A 27,534-nucleotide genomic window follows, 5' to 3' on the forward strand; every position below is an offset into this window, starting at 1 on the left:
CCTACTAACCACTCCCTTTCTAATGCACCCTAAGATGCCATTTGCCTTCTTGGCCGCAAGAGCACATTGCTGGCTCATGGTCATCCTCCTATCCACCAGGACTCCCAGGTCCCTTTCCCCTTCGCTACTTTCCAGCAGGTCAACCCCCAACCTGTACTGGTACATGGGGCTGTTCTTCCCCAGATGCAAGACTCTACACTTGCCCTTGTTAAATTTCATCAAGTTTCTCCCCGCCCAACTCTCCAGCCTGTCCAGGTCTCGCTGAATGGCAGCACAGCCTTCTGGTGTGTCAGCCACTCCTCCCAGTTTTCTGTCATCAGCAAACTTGCTGAGGGTGCACTCAGTTCCCTCATCCATTCAGCCCCATTAGTGCAAATAAAGGCTCTTATAACCCTGAATATGCAGTGATCTACCATCTGCATTTAATTGAAGGAAAAATTGCTAAAACATTTTCACACTTCGGTGTTAACACAGAGTGACAGGTAAAAATGGGGTGTTTGAAGAATTTCCTCACCCCAAATATTTGCAATACCACCACCATGTGCCACACAGCTAACAGGAACAGCTGAACATAAAGGTTGAACTTCTGAACTACTCAAGTTCACACGACAGATATTACAGCTACTGCCAATTACACTGATTTCCTTTATGAATGCTTTGAGACTTTCAGACAATAGCAAGAAATTATTTACTATTTCAGTTGAAAAGTTATTATCTAAATTGCTGGAAAGTAATGGCACCATGAGAAAAGTTTCAAACTGTACTAAGCAACACGAGAAGGAGAGTGTGGACAAACCTATCCTGTAGGTCAGCGAAGGTAAAAGGCATCAAGCAGTGCTTAAACTATGGTACAATTAGCAATTTGGAAGCAATTCATCAGGTCTGGAAAACATGGTGCGTAACTGGCAAACAAATTATTTCCATTATGTATTTATTACTAACAGCACACTAAAACTGTACATGAGGCTTAAAATCTGCCAGCTCTGTCTGTCTTTCCCTAACCCTGATGTTAAAATTGCATGTCTGTTTTCAGACTAGACACAAACATTGTCATTCAAAAAATGGAAAAGCTGCAAAACAGTTGAATTATTTTAAAAATGGCACAAGAATGCTGCATAGTTTAAATTTCTTTTATCTTCACTTGAAACAGGAATGAAGGTTAGCATGAAGAACGTTCTAACAGTCTTACTATCTAAGAAATAAATCTACTTGGAATATTGATGAAGCTGACAGTCTGATTACCCCACAGCCAAACCAGGAGGAGAATTTTATGATCAAAACATAGTCAACAGCACCAGCCTTACACCTAGGCGAGGACCTGGTTCGAGACCATCTTAAAAACCTGAACGTACACAAGTCAATGGGACCTGATGAAATCCAGCCGCAGGTCCTGAAGGAGCTGGCGAATGAAGTTGCTAAGCCACTGGCCATCATATTTGAAAAGTCATGGCAGTCAGGTTCCCAATGACTGGAAAAAGGGAAATATAACGCCATTTTCAAGAAGGGGAAAATGGATGACCCAAAGAACTACAGAGTAGTCAGTCTCACATCTGTGCCTGGCAAAATCTTGGAGCACATTCTCCTGGAAGGCATGCTAAGGCACATGTAAAACAATAAGGTGGTTGGTGACAGCCAGCATGGCTTCACTAAGGGGAAATCCTGCCTGAACAATTTGGTGGCCTTCTATGATGGGGCTATGGAACTGATGGACAGGGGTAGAGCAGTTGATGTCATCTATCTGGACTTGTGCAAAGTGTTTGACACTGTCCCCCATCACATCCTTGTCTCTAAATTGGAGACATCAATTTGATAGGTGGACAACTTGGTGGATAAAGAACTGGTTGGATGGCCACATGCGAAGAGTTGGGGTCAATGGCTCAATGTCCAGCTGGAGACCAGTAACAAGTGTTGTCCCTCAGGGATTGGTGTTGGAGCCAGTCTTGTTCAACATCTTTGTCAGTGACATGGACAGTGGGATTGAGTGCACCCTCAGCAAGTTTGCCGATGACACCAAGCTGTGTGGTTTGGTTCATACACTGGAGGGAAGAAATGCCATCCAGAGGGACCTTGACACACTTGTGAGGTGGGCTGATGCCAACCTCATGAAGTTTAACCATGCCAAGTGCAAGATCCTATACCTGGATAGGAGCAATCCCAGGCACAGCTACAGGTTGAGCAGAGAAGAGATTCAGAGCAATCCTGTGGAGAAGGACTTGGAGGTTTTGGTCGATGAGAAAATGAACATGAGCTGGCTTCAGTGTGCACTCACAGCGCAGAAAGCCAACCGTATCCTGGGCTGCATCAAAAGAAGCATGACCAGCAGGTCGAAGGAGGTGATCCTGCCCCTCTACTCTGCTCTTGTGAGACCTCACTTGGTGTATTGTGTGCAGTTCTGGTGTCCTCAACATAAAAAGGACATGGAACTGTTGGAACAAGTCCAGAGGAGGGCCACGAGGATGATCAGGGGGCTGGAGCACCTCCTGTATGAAGATAGGCTGAGAAGTTGGGGCTGTTCAGCCTGGAGAAGAGAAGGCTGCGTGGAGACCTCATAGCAGCCTTCCAGTACCTGAAGGGGGCTTATAAGGATGCAGGGGAGGGACTCTTCACTGGGGACTGTAGTGACAGGACAAGGGGTAACGGGTTAAAACTTAAACAGGGGAAGTTTAGATTGGATATAAGGAGGAAGTTCTTTACTGTAAGGGTGGTGAGACACTGGAATGGGCTGCCCAAGGAAGTTGTGAATGCTCCATCCCTAGCGGTGTTCAAGGACAGCTTGGGCAGAGCCTTGCGTGACATGGTTTAGTGTGAGGTGTCCCTGCCCTTGGCAGGGGGGGTTGGAACTAGACAATCTTAAGGTCTTTTCCAACCCTCACTATTCTAGGATTCTAACCAAATGAAAAAGGCAGTTAACCAGCAGCACACTCATTATGGTAAATCAACAGATAGGTATAAACCTGAACATGAGTGTTACCCGCTGCATCACTCATGGGTAAAGCAACACTTTGAGCATAATTTTTCTTTGACAGGATCTTACTGAAACTTTGATCACTCTTAAGAATGCATTTAACCACAAAATTCAGGCCCTTACATATGGAACTGCCCAGGACCACGCAATTATGGTTACACTGTAGCACAAGAACTAGAATCATAGAATAGGGTTGGAAAGGACTAGGCTAATTTAAATCTACTGGTACACCTGCACAGCGCTGTGTCAGGCCAAGGTACCTCAGACTGACAAACTGAAAGAGGGCACATACATATATAAAGTATCCTGTAAACAGTAAACATGCTGTCTCCAGCAGAAGGCTAAATGAAACACTGTTTGAAAGCCACAGCTGTTTCTGATGCTTTACAGCCCCCTGGTGTGAGGCCCATTACTCTAAGGCTGCCCATTACTGCCCTGGCTGCATATCGACCACCAAATGCTCCAATCCTCTCTACAATGTATACAACAACTACAGTTGTATACAATACTAGCAGAGTGACAAAGACCTCGTTCAACTTCTCAGGGACACCGCAGGTCCATCTCGAAATCGCCGCGCCAGAGAAAGTCTCTGTCTCCTGCACGCAGAACTAAAAAGGTACCAGGACTGGGATCTTTGAAGGGACTATAACAAAACTCAGTTCCAAACTATGATCTGTAGTGGAAAATTCCCAACTTTGATAATATGCACTTAAAGGAATCCGTAAAACAGTTTATACCGCATTTAGTCCAGTAAATGTAATATTCTGTATCAGCAACCAAAAGATACTTCTGAAGGAAAGTACTGGCTGTCAACTAAGAAAGTTGAAAGTCTACTCAAAAATGTCATACCTAGTTGAGAGAGATCCAGTTTTGTCCAGTGCATCCCTGTTGGACAGCTGGATGAAAGTGTTCTGATAAATACCTGCCCAAGACTATCCAAACCCCAAATGGCATCCTGGCAGGCAGAGTAGTGCACCATTTCAGCCTCTGGCGGTAGCTGCACCGTAGAAGGATGAAACTGAGGATTCTGATCACTGACACAAAACAGATCCTTGTTGCTTTGGCACAGCCACAGAAAGCTTCCTATGGAAAGGACATTCTTGTTATTAAAATAATTCCTAATGCACCCTGAGACAGCTTACACATCTACTACTTCTGGCTCTGTTCACAGACTAAGATTCTGCAGCACAAATACATATCCTAAGCCCTTATTTTGGCACTTAAATACTCCTTTTCTCAAATCAAATAAGTAGTAAGTGATCTCATTTGAAGAAACATCTCACTCAAAGAACTTAACAGAAAGAAGACACACAACAGTGCATCATCACTTCCCTTTATCCCTTTGTCTTTACCCTTGATAATTGCCTTTGAAAACCAGCATTCTTTTTCAGCTCTAAATCATGTATTTTTGCCAATACAGTCAGTGTACTTAGATAATGCAGCTGCTAACTATTGTAACTAGCAGTTGAATTACCTAGTGTGGTCACATGTTTGCAGGAAAATGTGCCATTTTTCCAGAATAAGTGCACTGACAGGAGAAGTACTTGGTTAGCATAGGCATTCCAGCAAAACATGCTCCAGCAATTCAGGAAGTTACTGCCCCTAAAGGACAACCCATTTCTCTGCTGAATGCCACTCCACACCGAAGGTGTCAGAGTGAACAGTATGCCTTTTTTTTTTACCTCTAGTAGTTTTACAGATGTATTTTCACCTTACTTCAAATATATTAAATCCCTGCATAAGGAAAAGGCACCCAAACTCATAAGTAATTCAGGATATTTAATAACTTACTTATCACCAACTTACTCTATTTAAACATCAAGTGCAGGTATTATATATATGGACTGCTTATTCACTAACCTTCTTTAGATGAAGCTGTGGAAGCCAACACAAAAATCCATTTTGTGGCAGAAGCAGTGCCACGAGGCACAATATTATTCCAGTAAGTGCCTTGAAAGAAGTAACACAGTGGTATTAGTATGAAACTCAACTTTCTATTAAAATTAGTTATTATTTCAAAAGTCACCATTTAAAAGAAATTCCATTGCAGTCAATTATTAAATATCATCTAGACAAGATTTTCTATGCAAATCTTTTAAGACACTGTTGGAGGGGAGGAGAAAAGCTCCTCTTGACCTTTTTTCCTCCTTGTGTATATGTATACATATATGTATATATACATTTACAGACAAAAAACACAGAAAATTGGGAATGCAGAAAGGAGGGTAAGGAAGAAGTTTAATGGTCTTCCCAATTTAGTGACAAGGTTAAAAGATAATGTTCTAGGCCTGTTCTTGGTGTTTATCTGATAAAAGAAATGTACTAAATAAAAATTTTATTCTATTTTGAGAAATATACCAAGAAAAATAAACAGTTCCTCTATTATCACTGTAAAACTGTAACATTACTGTTTTACATAGTCACACTGGTCATGAACCAGATGCCATTGTGCTAGATATAACAGGTACAATAGCTTAAAATTGCCTTCTCAGCCCAGAAAAGAGGCAAGGGTAGGTACTAAAAGTAGTAACTTGTGCACAGTTCACCTGTGGAGAATGAATTTTCCACTAAAAATATTTCCTTGTAAATTGAAAATATTTAAGACTATATGCTAAGGAATCACTTAAGTTAATTTTTAAACATGGAATTGTTTGTTAAAGCTGCCCTGACCCACCTTGGATAATTTTTGTGGTGACAGAACTGTAGTTGGTTATCCTCCCTTATTTGTTTTTCTTAACTTAAAAATATTAGATGTAAAAGCACACCAACCTATTAAGTTTCCTTTTGCCACATGGAATTCATTTTTTCCAGAAGAGATCCAGACTCCACTGCCATTAACTCCAAGGAGGCTGGGTTGACATTGAAGCTGCTGTGACCAAAATGCCATTCGAAGTTTATCAGCCACCTTCTCCACAGGTGCCTGAGCTGCTGTTGCCATTGTTTGAGTTGCCTGGATTATGGTCTGGAATAGGCTGTACTGGTCAAACACTACATAATCAGTGATGCTTACCTGGAGGGAAAGAAAAAGAACCCAAAAAATAAAATGTGGTTTTGATAATTAATTAAGCTTTTGGATGAACTGCAGAATCTTTCATCAGAAGCTTTTTATTCTGTGTGTGTCTTCATAATAAACCAGGACCACTATTAAATACCATCTTACAACTCCCTCCTACCCAACAATCCACTTCAAATTCTGCATTTCAAGAAAGCCCTTTGTTTTGGGATGACATCTTACGCTCTCTTCCTAAAAACATATTGAAATCTTCAAACTAAGGTGAATTTTCAGTTTCCCAAAGGAAGAGAGAAGTGTGCTTAGTGCAGCAATTTAAATATCGCGAAAACTTGTATGTAGTACTCCTTTACAACACCCTCATGGGCATTTTAAGTCATAAGGCAGAAGCAGGTCTAAACAAGCAACTGCCAAAGCTCTGTCATGGACAACTAGATTGGCAACACTCTGTGATACTCCTCGAAAGGAAGGAAGTGCTGAAGAGCACAAAAAGAGCAGTTTGCCAATGACCTCAAAGCCAAGCTATTCATGATGCCCAAATGTAAGAAGAGTTATATATGCACATCAACTGAAATTCTTCTAACTTAGATGTACAGACAAACAAATTTTCTGTATAACTTTTTCTACCCCCTTCTTCCTCACCCTTATCTCTTGGGAAAATAAGAAAAGGCGGGGAATAGAGTCAGGAATTCTAAATCAACACCAGGAAGTACTTGCTTTAACTGAGTTGGTTTTACCAACACAATCTGCAACTGAAGCAAGCAGCCCCTTCAGAGAAACCTCAGCTGAATGGAAAGATGTGTAATACAGGGTTTTTTTGCAAGGTTATTTATTATTTATTTCATTTAGCTAAACAAAAGGCTGATACTAGATTGGATATAAGTAGGAAGTTCTTTACTGTAAAGGTGATGAGGCACTGGAATGGGCTGCCCAAGGAGGTTGTGAATGCTTCATCCCTGGTGGTGTTCAAGGACAGCTTGGACAGAGCCTTGGGTGAGATGGTTTAGTGTGAGGTGTCCCTGCCCATGGCATGGCGGTTGGAACTGGATGATCTTAAGGTCCTTTCCAACCCTAACTATTCCATGATTCTGCTAAAGACAAGAAACTGCATTCAGCAGCCAGACTTGAATGCTCTGCCTAAACAGCACATCCTATTGCCATTGCTAAGATACCAAGCTACACGCACCATTGATATGACCTGACAGAGCATTTATTGTGTTCTTGAAGATGGCTGTGATGCTGTTTGGGATGACCATGCAATTTTTTTCCCCCCACTTTTTTACAGCAAAGGTGAAAAAGGATTTCAGTCATGGCCACACTGCGGGTTTAATATCTTGAATAAAGAGTGCTATGATATATGAAACAATTAATTGAATTTTATCTTAGACTCTTATGGGAAAACAATGCAAATAATAAACCCAAGGTGAAAGAGTAAACTGAGAACAAAATAAAAAAATGCCTACTTGCCACCAATGGTTATCATCTCCTTGTGGTTTCTTTGAAACTATACCAGTTCTGAACCACAGATTTCCATGGATATCCAAAGCCCATAATGTCTGCTGATCTCCAAGGGTTATGCACACTGGTTCCAAAGCTTGTATTTCACTGGAAATGCAAACAAGTAAAAAATAAAATATCTTACTTCAAATTTATGCTTACAGTATTTTAAGGAAGCTGCTACAATGCTAACAGCAGTTCAAAATGATTGAACTCAGTGTGCCCAAGCTCAAAATCACATTTGAGTTAAAATTTTCAGTTATTCAATACTTCAAATTTTATGAGTTTGCATAAGTAAAAACAATTCAGCAAAAGAGTCCTTCAAAAAATCGCTTCAGATTTGAAACTTGGATACATAACAATGTAACTAAACAAAAACTGTGTTTAGTAAATAAGAAATAAAAAGTTCTGGTCTTGAAGTTTTTGATAAAGTAACTTCATAACTGTATCTCCTCCAACTTCCTTGGCCTATTCTGAGAACAATATCAGCAGTTCAAGGACCATAAATAGAAAACTCAATTATATGGCAAAGATAAATGTTGAATTTAGCACTGTAAGTTTCCTGAATAAGTAAACAATTTTGAAGCTCAGAAAGTCAACAGGATCAGGTGATGATATCAGAGAACTAGAAGGTTGCCAACAACGCTATTTCTTTCAGAGAACCTTTCTCAACAATTTAAGAACAATGACAGATTGCTTTGGGCAATTTTAATACAAAGCCCAAGAACATTAACTGTACCTAAAGCATAGCTTAAGCAGATATTTTCTTTAAATAAACAAATTAAAGTGCATGTAAATTTCAGATTTGAGCAAGGCCCTTTTCAAGGGCTAAATATCAGGCTGGGAGGTTCTACAAGTTAAAGCTTCGCAACAGAATACTGGTAGAAGATAAAATCATATGACAGCAAGAACTGGAATTTATTCTTGTATTTGTTTCAGGCTGATGCTATAAGAGAGACTGTATTCTAGGTTCCCAAAGCCAGCAGTAAAGACTCAGTGCTTTCAACTTTATCATCAACTAACTACTGCGAGTATAGGTTGAAGTACAAAGCTAATACCGATTGCCCAGAATGTTTATATAAATCTGTGATTAGGAAGTGCCTATTGAGCTGTGTGGATGACCAAGAAAATGGTGAGATTTAATCTCAGAAAAAATTCACTCACATATCTGAAGAGCTCATTAAAGCCATTATGGCACAGACTACAGAAGCAGTATTTAATAAAAAAAGTCATACTGATAGACATTCCCATCTCTGGAAGTGTTCAAGGTCAGGTTGGATGGGGGCCCTGCCCATGGCACGGAGGTAGGAGCTAGACCATCTTTCATTATATAGCAGTCAGTCATCAACACACACATGGTATGTGTACATATGAGTTCAGGTTCCACTTTTTCAAACATCAAGGAGTTCCAGGATTGAAAACAATTTTTGTGTCATCCTGCTTATGATGCTGTCCCACCATAGTGTCATTACCTGACAATATCACTCTTCCATTGTTCCCCTTCAGGACAAAAGCTGCGCACTCCCTCCCGGTACAGCAGGGCCCGCTGCTCACTCAGTGCCCACACAACATTATTTCTGGATGTAACCTGCGACAGTGGACAAGGGCAGTCAACCTTTACTGCTCGGGCACAAGGACGATCCACACTCAGGCCTAGAAATTAAAAAATGAGGACTGCTTTACAAATTTTGGCTTTTTTGCAACTAAAAGAGAGAAAGCTACCCAACCAAAGAAAATAAGGAGAAGGAATATCCCTGACATGCTAAATTTTTTCATTTGATCACTATCTCCATGATTGACTGTTCTTTCTATAAACTATTAATCACTTCCTCTAATATAGCTGAATTTATATTTTAAGAATTATAACACTGTCCCTCAACATCCTGCAGAGCATACAAGTCCTGTCATTTTTGTTCCTTTTCTCCCCCTAGTGTCAGTATCAAGAATCTCCATTTATAAAACCTATATTAGCCTTGACAGAAACATCAAAGGAAAAGGCAGTAATGGAAGAACTTTTACCCAGAACATGCTAGCGATAGAGGCAACCTGATCTGAATAGTGGCAGCAGAGCAATTACAAAAGAGCATGCAATGACAGTGTGCAGTACTGAAAGGAGACAGGTTCTGGCAGATTCACAGGTAGGTTGCACACATTTATACATATAATCTAGAGAGACAGATCTTCACAATTATACTGCAGCTTGATTTATACAGCTGCATGTGAAACACCTCAAGAGACATATAGCCTTTGCTTAATCTTCTCGTGCTGCCAAAGCAAGTATGAACAGACTCATCTATTTGACACTCCAAAATAACAAGAAGAATTCTCATTTCCTAACCTCTGAGCACACACTTCTGTTATGGAAGTTAGACAGGACAGTGGAGGGAACAAGAAGATCCTAGAGAAACAACCAGCACTGGTTGTACCACATTAACAAGAAAGATAAACTGAGAATTTATTTTTGGCATCAAAGACAATTTTAGTACCCTTTGAAGAGCAGAATGTAACCAGACGTAATCACACCAATCTCTCACAGGCAAGAAAAATACAATTCAAGTCTCCACAGAGCCCAGTGTGACTGGCATCAAATGTTCACTCTTTATCACTATCCATGCTTGTTGTCACTATGCACATGACCTTGGGCAGGTCTCTTGATTTCTCTGTAAGTATTATACTCAATTAAAATAAGAGTATCTTTGAAAGGATGCTGTCCATTTAAATAGTTTTCTTATTCAAGAAGAATGTGCTACAGCAATTAAATCTACAAGAGACATTAGGAGAGTACTAGAATTAAATGGAAAATAAGTAAGAATTTTGATAGCCACTCTGAAATGTCCTGCTTTAGTGTGTCTTAATCTTTCCCTCTTGGCCAGTCCTCCTCTTACTTCTCCAGTAATTCCTTTACCATATTATTTGTAATTTTTCCTTACCAACAGAGCTCTCTGCAAAGCCTGCATGCCCAAGAGTCCTTGGTACTCTTCTTCCTTAACTCTAAAACCTGGAGCTCATTTCTCCATCCTAGCTTCTTGTATTTAGCCTGATTATTGTTTGCATAACACCTTCTTTGCATCCTCTTCTAGTCACTGAAGCAGATAAAACTAAGGCTGTGAGTTCAAAGTTGCCACTGTAGTATACCTTTTTTCAATTCTTGCCCCATTCACATCCCACGAGAAGGCAGCTGTAAAGATTGCTGCTCCACAGCCCATTCCATTCCTCCACTGGCTTTGCTTTCTCTGTCACATAAAATACATATAATTCGTCTATACTTTCAAAGCACTTCATGATCTTCTGTCTCAGCATACCTTCCTTCTATTATGAAGTGGTAACTGTTACCTCCGATAGATCTGTCCTTTTCAAAACATACAGTCTCTACTTTCCCTCACTTTGCCCCCCTCAACTGAATTTCTTCTGAAGAGCACAGTCAGTACAGAAATGTGGGGGGGAGGAGGGCTGGGAGACACTGACTGCTGCTCAGGGACAGGGTGGGCACTGGTCAGCAGGTGGTGAGGAATTGTATTGTGCATCACTAATCTTTCTTGGGTGTTATTCCTCCCCCTCTCTTTTTGTTACCTCCTTTTTCATTACAGGTATTATTGTTATATTTTACTTTATTTCAGTTATTAAACTGTTCGTATCTCAACCCATGGGTTTTACCTTTTTCTGATTCTCCTCCCCACCCCACCAATGGGAGAGCGAGTAAGAGAGCTGGGGTTGCCAGCTGCGGTTAAATCATAAGACTTTTCCATGTCATAAATTCTTTATATTTTATGTACTCTACACAGCACAAAAATAACCCAGAGTGGCCATGAACTGGCTTTTCCAGTCTCCTAATTACACAGAATCTCACAACTGTTTTCACCCATTTCTCAAGATAAAAAAGTTTCTCTGTGTCATGGCTGTGGATAAAAGATTAAAACAAGTTGTGACCATTCCATAGACTTGAAGACTTGAATTCTATTAATCTTAGCTCACAAAAATTCAAAGAGCCTGCAGTTACTTCAAGTACCTGTTTGCAGATACAGATCTCCATTTGTTCTGATAATCCAGGCAGTGTCATCACTTAAAGCTACAAACACAGCTTGTGGTAGGGCCTCATACCAATGGCGTTTTCCTTTTATAGTTACTTTACCACAAGCAAATGCTTTGTTAGTCTTCTGCTCAATCTTCCAGAGAAGAGCCCCTGTAGGAGGAGTTAAGAGAGAACATAGTATCACTTGGCAATTACTGTAACAGACAGCCACTTGTTCTACCTCCACCTAAACTAACCAGGGGAAAGACAAACTAGTAGCATTAAACAAAAAAAGGCAAGAGCTAAAAATACAGTTTCAGAGTTTTTTTTCTAAAGCAAGACCAGAACAGTGGCCAACTTTTCTAGGAACATTTACCATTAGAGCATGTGTGACTTTTTAAATGTTTAAATGCAAGTCACTTCTCCTTAAAACTAACACTGAAAACTAACAAAACAAGTTCCATACAAGGGCCAAATAAGCCTACTATATTTTGCTTCTGTACTAGTTTGGTACACCCTCAGCAGATAAAGGTACAGGGGTTAATTGTAGTACTTTCACCTTTTACAAATACTAGTAGTAAATCATTACTGTCTCACACTGAAGTGGGAGGGGTATTACCTTCTTGTTATGTAGCACATCACAAGCAGAGAAAACTAAGAGATGTGACTGTATAAATCCACCCTGAGAATATTTTCCCTCACATGAATTAGCAAGGATAGCTCAGAAAAAGAAAACCAAATGGAATTACAAACTTAACTGCTGACTGGTATCCATGCCAGTTCGTACCTGAGCAGCACGTTGTCATATGAACTTCCTTCAGATAATTCCACAGAGTAACATCTGATCACATTTTAGTGTTTGTGGTTAACATGTTCTTGAGTTAATACACCCAAAATAAAACATGGATGCTAGAAATTGCCATGGTTTCAATTAAAAAATGGGTGAGTACCTCAAAATGAGGGATAAAAAAAAGAGAGAAACAACCTTTTGCCAGTGATCTCTCAACTGCCAGTAATTTCAATCTGAAACTACCAAGGCCAAATGTCATAGATGTTAGACCATTACTTTTACTTTTCTGCAGGTATCTGTTTTTTACCACTGTTAAAGACAAGATACTGAGCTGGATGAAAGTATGATCTCATCTAGTACAGCTACTCTTAAATTTTTTTGACCATATAAAGCTCAAATAGAACATCTTTCTTCTCAAAAGAGACAGCAAATCTTCCCCTACAGAGAGAAGGGAATACTGACACATGCTTTTAGAGATGACAGGGGAAGAAAAGTAGTGGCAAGGCAGGAGGCTAAGTAAGGAAAATGTCTGAGAAACTTGTATTTTCCCACTAGTCCTGGAACAATCTGGAAGGCCAAAAATGATGCAAGTTTATAACCAAAACCCATTTAATTTTAATCCAACATAAGCCTCATTCCCAACCATCTAGAACAAGCTCATATGCAAATGCACCAAAAATTAAGTTTCTTTCTTTAGTATTAAAAAATTAATCAAGAAAATCAACAAACAAACGCATGCACAAAACCAATCCTACATTTACAAGAATTTTAAATTTGGGAATGATAAGCAGCTCTGTAGCAAAACCCAAGGTTTGTATAGGCAAAGACATCTTTGTTCACCTCTGCCTACCACTGAACTGCTACTTTTGAAGTTCATCTTAATCAGGTACACAAATGTTGAAAACTTCCCAAAATGCAACCTGCTAGAAAGACAGCCACTTAAAAACAGAACATAGCACTATGGTATACAGAAGTAGTGAAGATGCAGTCATATCACCCAGTATGACTTCAAAACAACAAACAACAACAAAAACCCAAAAAAAACCCCACAGCACTACTTCTATATGAAGTAAGCCTCATACAACACAGGTTTTGGAAATACTGTACTAAGACAATAATAAACTGCCCATGTGGAAATTATGCATGCACTGAACCGTATCAGTAATCTCAGAAAAATAACCAGTTTCACCTAATTAAATAATATCTATTATTTATAAAAAGATAAGAAAGAAACAGAAATGCACAAGCATGTGCAAGTTTTGTATTTATGGGTCACAGAGAAGAGGAAGCCAACCAACCTGAAGGGGAAACTGCCACTTGCTGTACCCCCTCCTCGAATTTCTGCCACCGCAGCCCCGCGGCGGGCAGTGCGCTGCAGTACAGGCTGCCTCTGTAGTCCAGGCACCAAATGTATTTTTCTGAGACAACCAAGCTCAGGATGCCATAACCAGGGCCAGAGTACCCCATCCAGCTCTCTGCAAACTGTAGAGTCAGAACAGTGTCAGGTGTCTCAAAACTGCACAAGAAAATGGCTACATAAGCACAGCAGCTCCCATATTTTGATTTAAGAAGTGCTAAACTTAAGGTTCGTAAGTACCTTCATCAATGAATAGGTCATCTGTCAGTGTTCTCTAAGATAGCGTGCACTGTGAAATAAGACTGCCAGAACAAAAGTTTTAGCAATAAAACCCCAACCTCCACACTGTCATCTACCTTCAAAAAGTGGAAAAACTTCTCTTATGAAAGAGCATATACTTAAATACCAGATGCAAAAAGAATACATAAAAATGTACAGTCTGTCTTGTAGCCCAGTGATGAGCAAAGGTAACAAGATAGCCAGAGTGCAGACAGCTAAATATCCAACTCTGATATCCTCCATATGGTAAATGAGCCACATATTGCAGAAATTTGATTTACAGACTGCCAGCTTAAATTTTGATAGCTTGCATGAGGTCATGTAAGCAGTGCATACATGACCTATAATGCAAGCATCTGTGCAGCTTTCCTAAACATTCCAGAGACTAAGAATATCATAACCTGAAACTAAGAAGTCTTCTAACACTTCAGGATGCAGTTGTTATTAGATCGGACACCATCATCTTACAACTCAACCTTTACCAACAAGTATTTGGTTGATCTCAATACAAGGCTGTTACAGATTTTAAAAGAAACACAACCTCCAACCTAGAAAAACTGTATTTCCTTCATAAGACTTCTGCTAAAACTCCTAGTGGTTTGGGCAATTTTGCAGATTTTATAATTAATTTTAGTACTTCTTTTCTATAGCTCATATGTGAATTACTATTTCTGGAAATGCTCATCCGCAAAATAACAATGAAGGAAAGACGGATAACAGAAAAAGGCATTTAAAATTAATGTAAAAGAAATTTAAAATAAAATTTTAAATAGTACTAACTGCTATCTAGGGCACAAAGAAAGCCTAATCCTTATTCTGAGTATTTGCAAGTAAAACAATCCTTAACCAGGGCCAGCCATGTGAAATAATGAGCATTAATTCCCCATGAATTCAGTTGAAAATGGGAACAGCATCACGCAGAGTTTGGGCTACTGGAGATCCAAACAAGGAGCAGACTCTGACTTGGTTTTACTGTTCACTCTTTGATGGATGGGTTTATGACAGCATTTTTGTTGAGCTGGGAATAATACAGACAGTGCAGCTTCTTCACATTGTAAGCACACATCAACCTTTCTAAAGTCAGATACAGCACGTTTTGTAAGAGTTACAGTATGTATTGCTGTTTGGCTTTATGCTTTACTTGTTCACTCAAATCAGGTAAGAAAAAAATTGCTTTCCTGAAGTAGTAAAGGATTGCAATTACATGAATGTTTCTTTCAAAATGCTGTAATTATGTATTTTAACTAAATAGAAGACATATACCTGATCAGATTTTAACAGCGCCATTTCATCTGGGCTTTTCTTGGCCACATCCTGGGAACCAGGCCCAGCACCAACTTCAGGCATGCTGGTCTCTGAGGATGAATACGGTAATCCGTGCCCATAAATATCCTCTTCATCACTAGAGGCAGATTTCTCAGTCTTACTGTCATGAGTGTCTCTTACCCATTTAGCAGTGCTAGTACTAGATTTAGCTTTGATTGCACCTTCAAAATTCCACCCAGAAATGGAAGTGTTATCGGAATAAACATGGTTACACATGTCAAAGTGGAGCACAGAAGGATCTGACAGAGCGCTGTGTATTAGAGAGAGTTGTTGTTGGTCTTCCCTACTAGTTTCATCACTTTCCTTTGGTGTCAGTGATGTCTGAACACCAAGTGCACTGTCACATTCCAAAAGCATTTGGTCTGTGAGGTCTGGCTCTTCAAAGGATTTTTCGGTATCCTCCAGCTTTATTTTATCTAGATTTTCATCTATTTTACACAATGTAGAAAAATCCTGCTCCTCCTCTTGGTTCAGCTTTCCAAGGCAGCATTCGTTGCTCACAGAAACCATGGTACTGTTACATTCACCATCAACACTGCTTGTCAAGTCTTCTGTGAGGATTAGAGGAGAATCAGATGTCAAAGTATCTATACCAGTTGAAGTACCCATGCCACTGTCACTGTTTGGAAGTTTCTGTACATCAACCGTATCTCCATTTTCTTCATTAATTAGTACAGTTGCAGACTCAGGAGACTGTAGGACACTGAAAGTTTCCGAACCATTATCTTCTTGCAAGATGGTATGGGACTCTACGCTACACATGCTTTCCTGATCTGGAGATCCAGTACTCAAACGATCAGTGCTGCCACTCATTAGGCTGGAAGTGATGGAAAAGGAGTCTGCATTCAAAGAATGCGGACTATCACCAGACAGCTGACGCTCGTAAATTGGTGTTCCTTCCAGAGAGCTGTGGCTTTTCCTGGTCCCACTTTCTGTTCTCATAAAACAAAACGAGGGAGAAATAATATTCATAAAATCTATTAAATTTTGATGTAAAGTAAGAAAATAATATTTTTGTAGTTGGCGGAAGAATGGAGTTAAGTCTAACTTTTGACAGACTTTTTTTAACTTCAACACTAAATATTACATATAAAGCCAAAATAGTCTTACTAGCAAAACATTTTAAAGTTGTAACACCAACACAGTAAACAATTAAAACCATCAAGTACTCACAATTTTAACAAAACAAAAGGCATGGCAAAGACATTGTCAGATATTGTAAACAGGATGATTTAGAACAGATTCTATAGAATTCCAACATAAAACTGGAAACGGAGTCCACTGTATATTACCATTAACCCATACATTAGAACCTTAAGCGTGTTTAAATAAAGAACAAAGTTAAAAAAATTAAACAAATAGATGTAAAAGAAATTAATCAATTTATCACTTTCAAAACAGGCTTTTATCTTAAACATAAATGGCACACCATGACCACTCAAGTATCTCAAGAGCATGACAATACAATACAAACAAAGCATGGCAAACACACACACTCCTTTGTGTGAAACATAAAAAGCAACACGTTCTAATAATGAGCAGTGGCAGGGAAAGTTCTGCTAGACCTACCTTGTTTCTTCTTTTTCTTCTTTTTCACTTTAATTGGCTTTACAATGAGTTCTTGATCGAAATCTTCAGAACTGATTGTGCTGAACCGTTGTGAAGAAAGCTGACCTTCTCTCTGAGCTTCTGAAAATTGGTCTGCACATACCATAAAGCTAGAGCCACTGTCCACAGAATTTATTGAACTGCTCCTGCTTCTTGATTCACTTACTACAGAGCAGCCCCTTTTTCTTGTTTCATTGCTCACATCTCCCACTCTATCAAAACTTTTTTCCAGTAGCGTTGGAGCTTCCAGCTCATCTTTCACTAAGGAATCAGAGTCATTTTTATCACCAGTAACTGAAGGGGAAGTAATCATTTTTTTATCTGTTTCCACTAAAGGGCTAGATGATACAGACGCACCTAGTGATAAGAAGATTTATGCAATGGAAAAATATTCCAAGTTCACAACATTTCAAATACATATATGCACACACAGAGTGTATATTCATATAAGTAAACCTATATGAAATTATTTTAGTAAAAGAAGTACCCCAAAGCCTGTATCAAACTTCAATTCGTAAATTCTGAATTTATGTTTACGTATGAAGAATGATAAAGATCTTTAGCTTAGAAGACCCAACTGTATCACACACTGAAGTGCCACCTTGTATCTTTAACTTCTTAATTCAAACACTCGGTATCTTGAAAAAAATCAAGGAAAATTTACCAGCTAAACTACTGTGGTAAGTAGAATATAATGTAAATCAAGATGGCTCCTTTCAAACTCTACTTTGAAGTTAGGATTAAAATAATAAACACCACCTAGAAGTTTGGAAGCAAAGAACTGCTTAAGTGACTAAAGCTATCAGCATTTGCAATGATAAGAAAGTTAAGCTCTGTAGCATTCAGTGAGACTTCACAGCATATTTGCTAGCATTTTGCTAATACAAAGCTGTGATGGAGTATTTTAAACACATAAGCAGTCTTCAGTGAGAGTAATACGCTGGATAACGGTGCTTACAATCTTTATGACCAAGAAAGCAGAAAGCACCATCATTAAGAAAGTATTATTAATCCCCTTTAGAGAGATCTAGAAACACAGATGCTGAACTTGGATGGCAACAAAAAAGAAAATAAACTCTCAAATCATTTTTGCAATTTTAGTGAGTGTTCTTTGGGGGTTCTGCCAGTTCTTTTTTCACTGCTGGGAAGGTTAAGATTTCCTCTGGAATGTAGGTGGCGCAGAATCAACATATTCAGGTATCTCCAACCCAGACAATTGAGATTGATCAGTAAAGAGATAACCCTAATCAAGAATACAGATTGCTTTGCATTATGGTTTAGAATAAGTTCTCAAGCACACAGATTAGACATACCTGGATGGTGCTGATCCACTCCCAAAGAAAAGGAACAACAATTAATTTCTTAGTGCTCCTATTCTCACTGCAACCAGAAGCTCAGATGATTAGATAAATCACATCTCTAAATAAAACCTGCAGAAACAGGCAAATAACTCCACAGAACCTGATAGGTTTTTGTAATAAGCTGAACATTTTTTGTGGGTGGTTTGTTTTGTTTTGGGTAGGGTTGGATTTTTTTGTTTGGTTGGTTTGGGGTTTTATATTTAAAAGTACAATAGGCACCATGTTCCATGAGGTACATATTAAAGTTTGCTGATCTATACAAACCTATTGATGATACTCCTTCAGGTCTACTTGAAATTCGTATTATGTCTCTATCTCCCTTTAAGAAAAAAATCTCATTGTTGGTACAGGACACAGACACAATATCACCATATCCTTCCAAGCCACCAATCAAAGCCTATAAAAAGAATCAACACAGAAAGAAATAATTGGCATCAAATTTACATACTCTTAACAAAAGCATTCACTGGAATTTAATCAACATGTATTGTTAGAGAATAAAGACTTTATCTTATAAAAATAAAATAGGAAAAAAAAAAACAAAACAAAACAGGAAAGCACCCTTTAATCATTATGTAGCTCCTTTTTATACTAATTTTAATTCCATAGCTCTATTAATTTTCTCTGTCCAAACTAGCAGCAACAATATAACAACTTAATATGTAATTTTGGGGGCAGAAAAAAGAGCCACAGTACAAACGCAGCTTTAGACAAAAAGATACTAGCTCTTACTCACTTTCATATACTCTTTTAAGAAAAAACAGTGAACAGCTCATCCTATACCAAATAAAATGTAACACTTGTTTTTTTTTGCAGATGCCAACAGTAATAGAAGGGAAAAATAAATAGTTCCAGGCACATTTTATAGACCTAAAATGCTTTTTGCATTACTGAATTTTTTATATATGTTTTGCTATGTATCAGAATTGATTGTGATGTTAACACCTGGACTGAAAGCTTCAAATATACTTAATTTTTATACATAATACACCATCAAAGTGTAATGGATAACACAAAGAGAGTTTCATAGCATAGCATGAACAAAACCAGGAAAAAACACACAGCCACAAGATTAATCTACCTGGTTCACAGTGTCTAGTAAGTAGATGCTGTATTCATTCCAGGTCAGCACCCATCCTTCTCGGAAAAAGCACGAAACAAGCCCAAGGTGTTTCTCTGGGGAGCTGTAACTTCCTCTGTCGGGTGGTTCCAAACGAGGATACAGTTCAAAAGTTTTTATTCCTCCAGCAAATACATCTTTCAGTAAGAATGTGGCCTGAACAGTTCCGTGAACATCAGACTTCCAGAGACGAAGCCCAGGTCTGGCAGCAAATAGCGTCAGGTCACTCTGTTTACACAGACCAGGTATAAAACATGCTCCAAATTTGCCAGTGCTAAAATGCAAAAGAAAAAAATTATTTTGAAGGCTATATACTCAACTTAGAAACAATTACACACAAAAAAAAAAAAAAAAAAAAGAAAAAGAAAGAAAAAAGGCACAAATTTACAACTGCAAATTAACAGAAATAACTTTGAAGTATTCAGTCAAATGTCTGAAGTACAAATTTGGTTACAGTAAGACAAGAACAGTGTTACCAAGTAACAAGTTTTCCCTTTCTTCTAGATGTCAGACACTACATTTATTAGGTAAGTTAAATGACTCCTCCTATCATCTTTATAGCCTTAACAGTACTTTGCCCATCTCAAAGATCCTACTATGCAGTCATCCTTCTCCCAGAACTAATAAAAACCAAGCAAAACACTATAAACTACTGTTAAGAAACTAACTACGTCGACTTGCAAGAAGCACTTGAGGAAAGACCTCAGCTGTTAAAATCTTCATCTTTGATGCATAAAACTACTATTACTATCACCCAAGAAAAGCCCTTGTACACAAGATGGTCCTTGGCATTCCTCTTACTATTCACATCCTGTATGAAAGATACATTATAAATCTTCTTTCAAGAGTCATTTGCCTTTACTTCTAGATACAGTCATGCTGTTCTAAGACTGTGTTCCCTCTTCCTTCATATCCAAGAAAGATTACCCAACAGAAGATGCCAGAAAGTCATACAGGAAGTTCCTAGCCTTCAAGTCAATTTTAAGTGCTTGCTATACATTTTCCCTTTGAAGTCACTTCAGTGAGTATAAGAAAACTTCGGATACTGACTTGGCTTTGCATCAGACATTATATCATCCATTAGAGGGACCCGATTACAATGCTTGCTCACACCAAGTGACAGTAAACCAAGAGGGACACTAAACTGCAGAGGAAGTCTGGCAGTGATTTGTCTAAACACTGAGAAAACATATTAAATATTTCTGCATAATAGTGGCCTGAAAATATGACTTTGACATATTTGTAAACTGTCATTCATGTCTGAGCACACATAGCTACTGGAACTTTTTATGAGCGGACTGCTGTGTGGTATTAATTTCTCTGCTTAGATCACTCTGTAATTCACTCTGAAAATCTAGAATTAATAGATGTGCCTGCATCAAGATTTTATGAGGGTTACTTTTTTCTGGGCTGTGTTCCAACTTGCTTGACAGATTTCTCTTCTGTGTAAAAAAGTAGAGTTCGTTGTAAAGTAGACACAAGCAGCACTTTCTGGTTGTAATCCAACTGGACAATTGAAGAAGGCTCTTCCAATACAAGGCTGGAGTTGCAAATACCCTTTTAAAGACATGTGCAATTAACAAGAGTCAACCTTTCTAAAAATATAAGGTAATAACTAACACTGTGAAGAAATTAATAAACCAAAGAAAGAGAAAACAAATAAACAAACAAACATACTGTTGCACAAATTTCACTCAAAGAATGTGGAGTTAGAGGAGGGAAGTTAGACTGTATGTACCACAGTGGCACACTACACAATTCAATTTCTCTTGGAATACTAGCTAACACATTTCAGTTAAAATCAACAGAAACTCCAGGACACATTTTTCTCCTTGTTCTCCACTGCCAGTTCATACAATGCTGACTCAATCACTACATCTGGAGATGTTAAACCTTTCTGTCAAATCAAGTAAGGGAAAATCATAGGTAAATCAGAATGGCTGCTCTTTAACCTTTTCTCCCACATAGAAACTCAAGTTAATACTTATTTTGTTGACATCCCAGGCCTGTATTAACAAGACAGTAAAAAAGTTACATTTACTGGTAATGTTACAGTCACCCAGTAGAACCCAAATATTACTCTCATTCTACACTCTAAACTGAGATGCTGAACAATTACTGAAAAAAATTACTAACAGATTCTGAAAGATTCAGTATAGTAAACCAGCAACATTACACCGTTCAAAAGTACCCTTTCCTAACAAAGGATAAAGTACTGGCTGAAGGAAGATATGATAGACATTTCAGGCAGAAATGTGATGAAGTGAGAAGGATCACCACTTCTGGGTTTATATTTTGTTTCTTAAAAATGTAAGGCAGTTTTGAAGGATATCCAACAGTTGTCTGCTTGGGTGCATGCACAACTGGCCAAGAGTACACATACCAATATACTGTTCAACTAAATACATGATACTAAGGAATTAACTAATTGCTAAACATTTAAACACGCAAGCATCCTTTCAGAAAATTGTGAATGGAAACTGAGGTCTCTATAATAAACGCTCACCTGGTCTAGGTCTAGAGCAGAGTAGACAATCTTCCCTTTGTCATCCCCAGAGAATAATTTCATTCCATTGGGACTCCAAGCTAACGCTGTAATGCTACTTTTGTGAATACCAGCAACATCAAATCTCCGAAGCTGTGAAACAATACAAAAGTAATATAAGAATGAAAGGAAGAGGAAATGGAGATATAAAGCCCTTTCTCAGTGACTCTTATAAACTGGAGAACAAATACAAAAGTGCAGGTCATTCTAGTTTTTATTTAGCACAAAAAACTAAACTATAAAAAGGCCACCACCACTGAATAGCTCAGCCAGTTACTATAAATAAGGAATTTCTCAAAAGCATTTTTGATTAAATATATCTTTTGCAATGAAAAGCATGCTTTAAGATTATTGCTTTTATAAGCTTAACATATGTAGCCTAAAGCATATTCACAGATCAGGCAAAAATTCCCTGGTTTTCACTATTACAAAAAAAAAAAAAATAAAATCACAGTAACACTCAACTAAGATTCACCACACCAAACCTCAGAGAAGTTTAGCGAAATACAAAGATTTACCTGTTTGTTTCTTCCAGGTAATGAAGACACGAGCTGAAAAACTGCAACCCGACCTGAAGCTGTACCAACAGCAACCAGATCATCAAAACAACTCAACAGCTTTACAAAAGTAATAGATTCACACTTCCCCTGTTGAAACAAACCATACATAAAACTCACAAAGTTAATGACACACAAACAGCAGCTCAATTCTGAGAAACTCAGCTTCACTAGAAGAGACAAAAAAGTTAATATTTACCTCAAAGTTGTATTTTTTCATCTGATTTAATTGTCTGCAGTAGAGATAAAGCATTCCAATGCTGCTCCCCACAGCAATGTAGTCTCCATTGGTATCAAGTGCTGTGAGGTATACCACAATAGAGCGAAAGCCTTTTTGGATCTTTGTAGGAATGGCATTGAGAAGATAATATAAGGGACAAAACTCCTTAAATATAACTGGTGAAGCCACAGATGCCATAGCAAGCATTGGCAGTAGCAATTTTAAGGCTGAAATAAACACATCTACTTGACCACATAAGGAAATCTGAAAGAGAAAAGCAAAAGACATATCATTAGCTTTTTTGGAAAGAGTAAATCTTAACAGAAACCCAACATTTAGCAAGTAGGGATGCAGAAATTATCAGGTTCTGTTCTGTATAAAGAAAAAAGCAAGTTAAACTTTTCTGGTGAATGTAAGTTATTCTTGGAAGAATCTTTTCTTTAAGAATAAGCTTATTTCTTTGGTTCAGCCAGTATCCAAGGATGTATGATAACCCTAAATCTGGGATAATCACTCTTTCTTGCAGCTGTGAGCTCATCAAAGCTGACTTCAAATGCAGCATTTCTTCTCATTTGGTTACTGAAAGAACCGAAAGGGCTCTAACACCAAGCAATCCATTTTTTAGTCTATCTGCAAACTTTACCCTCACTCCTCCCAGTGCGTACAGCATGGAAAATAAGACAATGCTGAAAGATCAAAGTGTCAAACTAGTGTTTATGTTCAACTCTTTAATGCCATGCACCCCACGGTTGAGGAACAATTCAGTTAGAGCTACATCTGCTACATAATCAAGTAACAACCAAAAGATAAGAATAGTGTGGGAAGAGAGGGGCAATGCAAAGATGAAAGAAATCCCAGTTTGACAGACACAGGTAATACCCGTGTGGCAACTGAATTTACAGAGATTCCAAGCAAACAGAAAAAAGCACCATATGCTCACGTTTCCATTTATGGTTAAGCAAATAACTTTATACTAATGAGTGACACTGTAAATATTCTTAGATACCAGAATCTAAGTGTAACAGAAACAAAGATTATGTTTGCCTTCAAGAAAAAAATGTAGTGAGAGCTCATCATAGTAATAATGTACTGGGATCTTCAGAAAAAAGCTGATATTACTATGATATATGTAAAAACATAAAAAAAATTAATTAAACACAGTAATTTTTCACATAATGGGTTCAAAACCTTGACAAGAACATTTTGCAGCAGTAGCTACTCTCCTCATGGATGACTTTGGAACACAGCAAAGGAAAGAAACCTTTACTTCTTGAATTTTGCCAGGAGCAAGTCCGATTAACAGAATGGTTTAGGATATGCCAAAAATACCTGCAGTTTTCCGAGACAAGAATTCTGGATTTCTGCAAACACAAAAGTTCTCTATGATTGTTTAAGCCCGTAGCATTGATGACTTCCTGAAGTTTCAGCAGTTATAACTTCCTTGGAGAAATGAAAACCAGAAATAATCCAGCTGACAACAGAAACACTTCTAAATGCTCAAATCTATTCTGTAAAGTATTTCTACTGCAATTTGTGTGGTATGTCCTATTGTGCCTCATTTTTATTTCTCTAAGGATGGAATACGGTATTTGTTTGGCAGCTTTACATATTGTTTACGGTATAAATCAACTCAATTAGAAAAAAAAATATATATATAGCTGCTCTAGTTTTATATCTCCACTACTGTGAGAAGCTCTGATGTCTCAATTTTCAAACTATTCCAGTTATTGTGCAACAGGATTCAGCATACTGGCTTTGGGCCCTGTAACTTGCTGTCAACATACAATTCCACTAAGTCCAAAGGGATTACTTGCATGACATTACCCATTCAAACCCATGTTAGACAAGACTGCAGGAATTGGTTACTGGCGTTGTACTTTGTGTTACAAAAAGTGCCAGTAAATGAGATAGCAGCTCTTATTACATGTTCTTAATTGTGATAAATTTTACTCCTTGCTAGATCTTAGAAATTAATTCCACTCTCCTCCAGTGTTTACTACCTGTCACGACACCTATACAAGGATTAGCTGATTAATGTGTCCCAGCTATTTTTGAATGAGGAGTTCCTTTCAGAGCTGTTTACTAAGTGTTGTGGCTTAACTCCAGCCAGCAGCTAAGCACCTCTTGCTCACACCCCCTTCACCCCAGCAGGATGGGGAAGAGAACTGGCAAAGAAAAAGCAGGGAAACTTGTGGGCTGAAATAGAGAGACAGTTTTATAGGTAAAGCAAAAGCTGTGCACGCAAGCAAAGCAAACCAAAGAATTTATTCATCACTTCCCATCAGCTGGCAGGTGGTCATCATCCCCAGGAAAGCAGGGCTCCATCACGTGTAACAGTTACGGGGGAAGACAAGTAACTCTGAACATCCCCCCTTCCTTCCTTCTTTCCCTGACTTTATATGCTGAGCATAACATATGGTATGGAATATGCCTTTGGTCAGCTGTCCTGGCTGTGTCCCCTCCCAACTCCTTATGCACACCCAGCCACTTGCTGATGTGGTGAGGAGCAGAAAAGGCCTCGACTCTGTATAAGCAATGTTCAGCAATAAGGAAAACATCTCTGTGTTGACAACATTGTTTCCAGCACTACTGTGAAGAAAATTAACTCTACCCCAGCCAAAACCAGCACATTAAGTTACCAAAAAACCTCAGTGCATCATTACTTACAATATTTTCACACACCACCTATTTCCTCCTATATTTTGGGTCTTCTGCCCTTCCCTTCAGCATTTACTACTTTCTGTCTACAGTCAACTAAATTAAAAGAGAACCCACTGCTAAAGTCTGTTGTTTGCTGTTCCACACATGCTGCTTTGCCAGTTTAGTAATTTTTACTAGTTGCCTTTTTGTTTTTTTTTCTTTTGTTTTTCTAATAAAATAAACCCCAGCCTTTGTCCTGAGTCTCACTGTACAAATCTTCCTTTGTCTCATCTCAGCTTCTGCCACTCCCCAGCTACTGCCTCATGAATTTCACATATTTTGGTTTTTAAGCCCCCTTTGTCACTCCTACAATTCACATCTGTCATCATTCGAAGCTGTTCTTTTAGCTGGAACCATCTCATACTCCACAGTTGCCAAAGGACCCTGCAAGTTTTCAAAATTCATTCTCTCTTGTAAGTTTCCATCACCTACCCGTCCAGCTCAACTATACTGTTAAAAACATAGGAATTCATTACAAACGATGGAATTATGGAAATCTGTATTATCCAGAAAAAGATTATTACTTTTTCCTCTACAACAAACAACCCTATCTGCAACCTGATGTATGTTTTGTAAGTTTACACTTTATTTAAAAATAGAAGGGAAAAAAAAGGGAGGAGCACAGTCTTTAAGGGTTCCCCCTCCTCAAAAAAAATGGGAGGAATTATTTCTTGTCATATACTAAGTTAAGTTAAAAAACAAACAAACAAAAAGCCCAATGAAAACCTGCTGCCAGGTTACGGCTCCCACTCTTCTCAAAATCTGTATACAACAGATGATTTCAGTATTCTCTGATGGCAAAGTTGAAAGTTATAAAAAAATGAAAGCAAGTTCTGGTCTCTCCATACAATCAAAAAACTGTATTAATAAACTGTAATTTCTTACCACCATACACAAATCACTTTCATCTTGAGCAATTTAGAGACTTACAATACACTTGCACTGCTGGTGTGAAAACATCTAACTGAAAGCTCAAATAAGGATTTTACTAAAAATACTGCTAATTAAGCAATTTTATCTAAGCCAAAAAAAAAAAAAAAAGGAATAGAGAACTGCAATGGGGTCTATTATATCCAAAAACCCTGCACAAACATCACAATTCTCTGCTTTTGAGCCAAAAGTCTTCAACGTGCCCCTAATCACTGTTGTGTATCACATGCAGTCTCTTTATTTACAGATTATGCTGGAGGGAAGGGATGCCATCCAGAGGGACCTTGACACACTTGTGAGGTGGGCTGATGCCAACCTTACGAAGTTCAACCATGACAAGTGCAAGGTCCTACACCTGGGTCGGAGCAATCCCAGGCACAGCTACAGGTTGGGCAAAGAAGAGATTCAGAGCAGCCCTGCAGAGAAGGACTTGGGGGTGTTGGTCGATGAGAAAATGAACATGAGCCGGCTTCAGTGTGCGCTTGCAGCCCAGAAAGCCAACCATATCCTGGGCTGCATCAAAAGGAGCGTGACCAACAGGTCAAAGGAGGTGATCCTGCCCCTCTACTCTGCTCTTGTGAGACCTCACCTGGAGTACTGTGTGCAGTTCTGGTGTCCTCAACATAAAAAGGACATGGAACTGCTGGAACAAGTCCAGAGGAGGGCCACGAGGATGATCAGGGGACTGGAGCACCTCCCGTATGAAGACAGGCTGAGAAAGTTGGGGCTGTTCAGCCTGGAGAAGAGAAGGCTGCGTGGGGACCTCATAGCAGCCTTCCAGTACCTGAAGGGGGCCTATAAGGATGTTGGGGAGGGACTCTTCATCAGGGACTGTAGTGACAGGACAAGGGGTAACGGGTTAAAACTTAAACAGGGGAAGTTTAAATTGGATATAAGGAGGAAATTCTTTCCTGTTAGGGTGGTGAGACACTGGAATCGGTTGCCCAGGGAGGTTGTGAATGCTCCATCTCTGGCGGTGTTCAAGGCCAGGTTGGATGAAGCCTTGTGTGGGATGGTTTAGTGTGAGGTGTCCCTGTCCATGGCAGGGGGTTGGAACTAGATGATCTTGAGGTCCTTTCTAACCCTAACTATTCTATGATTCTATGATTCTATTTGTTATCTGGTTTTCCTGCTTCATTAATCAAAGGCAAACAGTCGATATAATCTATTTTCTCAGCCAGATTCCAGAATTGGATGCACATGTTCACCCAGTGCCAGCCACAGTTACTTTGAAGTACATAACAGACATACAGGGCAAAT

The 27,534-nt window shown here is 38.8% G+C and overlaps 1 protein-coding gene across 4 annotated transcripts in view; it reads right to left on the minus strand.

The window, feature by feature from the left end:
• TECPR2 (tectonin beta-propeller repeat containing 2) overlaps positions 1-27,534 on the minus strand; it is a 45,045-nt gene that overhangs the window by 15,479 nt on the left and 2,032 nt on the right. For 3 of the 4 annotated variants that reach the window (XM_065685228.1, XM_065685229.1, XM_065685230.1), the window contains exons 2-16: positions 22,624-22,908; positions 22,386-22,514; positions 21,829-21,960; positions 20,722-20,879; positions 19,284-19,596; positions 18,467-18,599; positions 16,803-17,198; positions 15,171-16,165; positions 13,570-13,753; positions 11,479-11,652; positions 8,945-9,125; positions 7,439-7,580; positions 5,735-5,975; positions 4,826-4,915; positions 3,815-4,048 (exon numbers count right to left, since the gene is read on the minus strand). In XM_065685228.1, coding sequence (XP_065541300.1) covers positions 3,815-4,048; positions 4,826-4,915; positions 5,735-5,975; positions 7,439-7,580; positions 8,945-9,125; positions 11,479-11,652; positions 13,570-13,753; positions 15,171-16,165; positions 16,803-17,198; positions 18,467-18,599; positions 19,284-19,596; positions 20,722-20,879; positions 21,829-21,960; positions 22,386-22,514; positions 22,624-22,851 — 3,730 coding nt within the window. In that variant the 5' untranslated portion in view covers positions 22,852-22,908. The remainder of the gene's footprint in view (positions 1-3,814; positions 4,049-4,825; positions 4,916-5,734; positions 5,976-7,438; positions 7,581-8,944; positions 9,126-11,478; positions 11,653-13,569; positions 13,754-15,170; positions 16,166-16,802; positions 17,199-18,466; positions 18,600-19,283; positions 19,597-20,721; positions 20,880-21,828; positions 21,961-22,385; positions 22,515-22,623; positions 22,909-27,534) is intronic. The other variant, XM_065685231.1, reaches the window with a different exon arrangement.

The sequence above is a fragment of the Lathamus discolor genome, chromosome 6, assembly GCF_037157495.1.
Source record: "Lathamus discolor isolate bLatDis1 chromosome 6, bLatDis1.hap1, whole genome shotgun sequence".
Classification (NCBI taxonomy): Eukaryota; Metazoa; Chordata; class Aves; order Psittaciformes; family Psittacidae; genus Lathamus; species Lathamus discolor.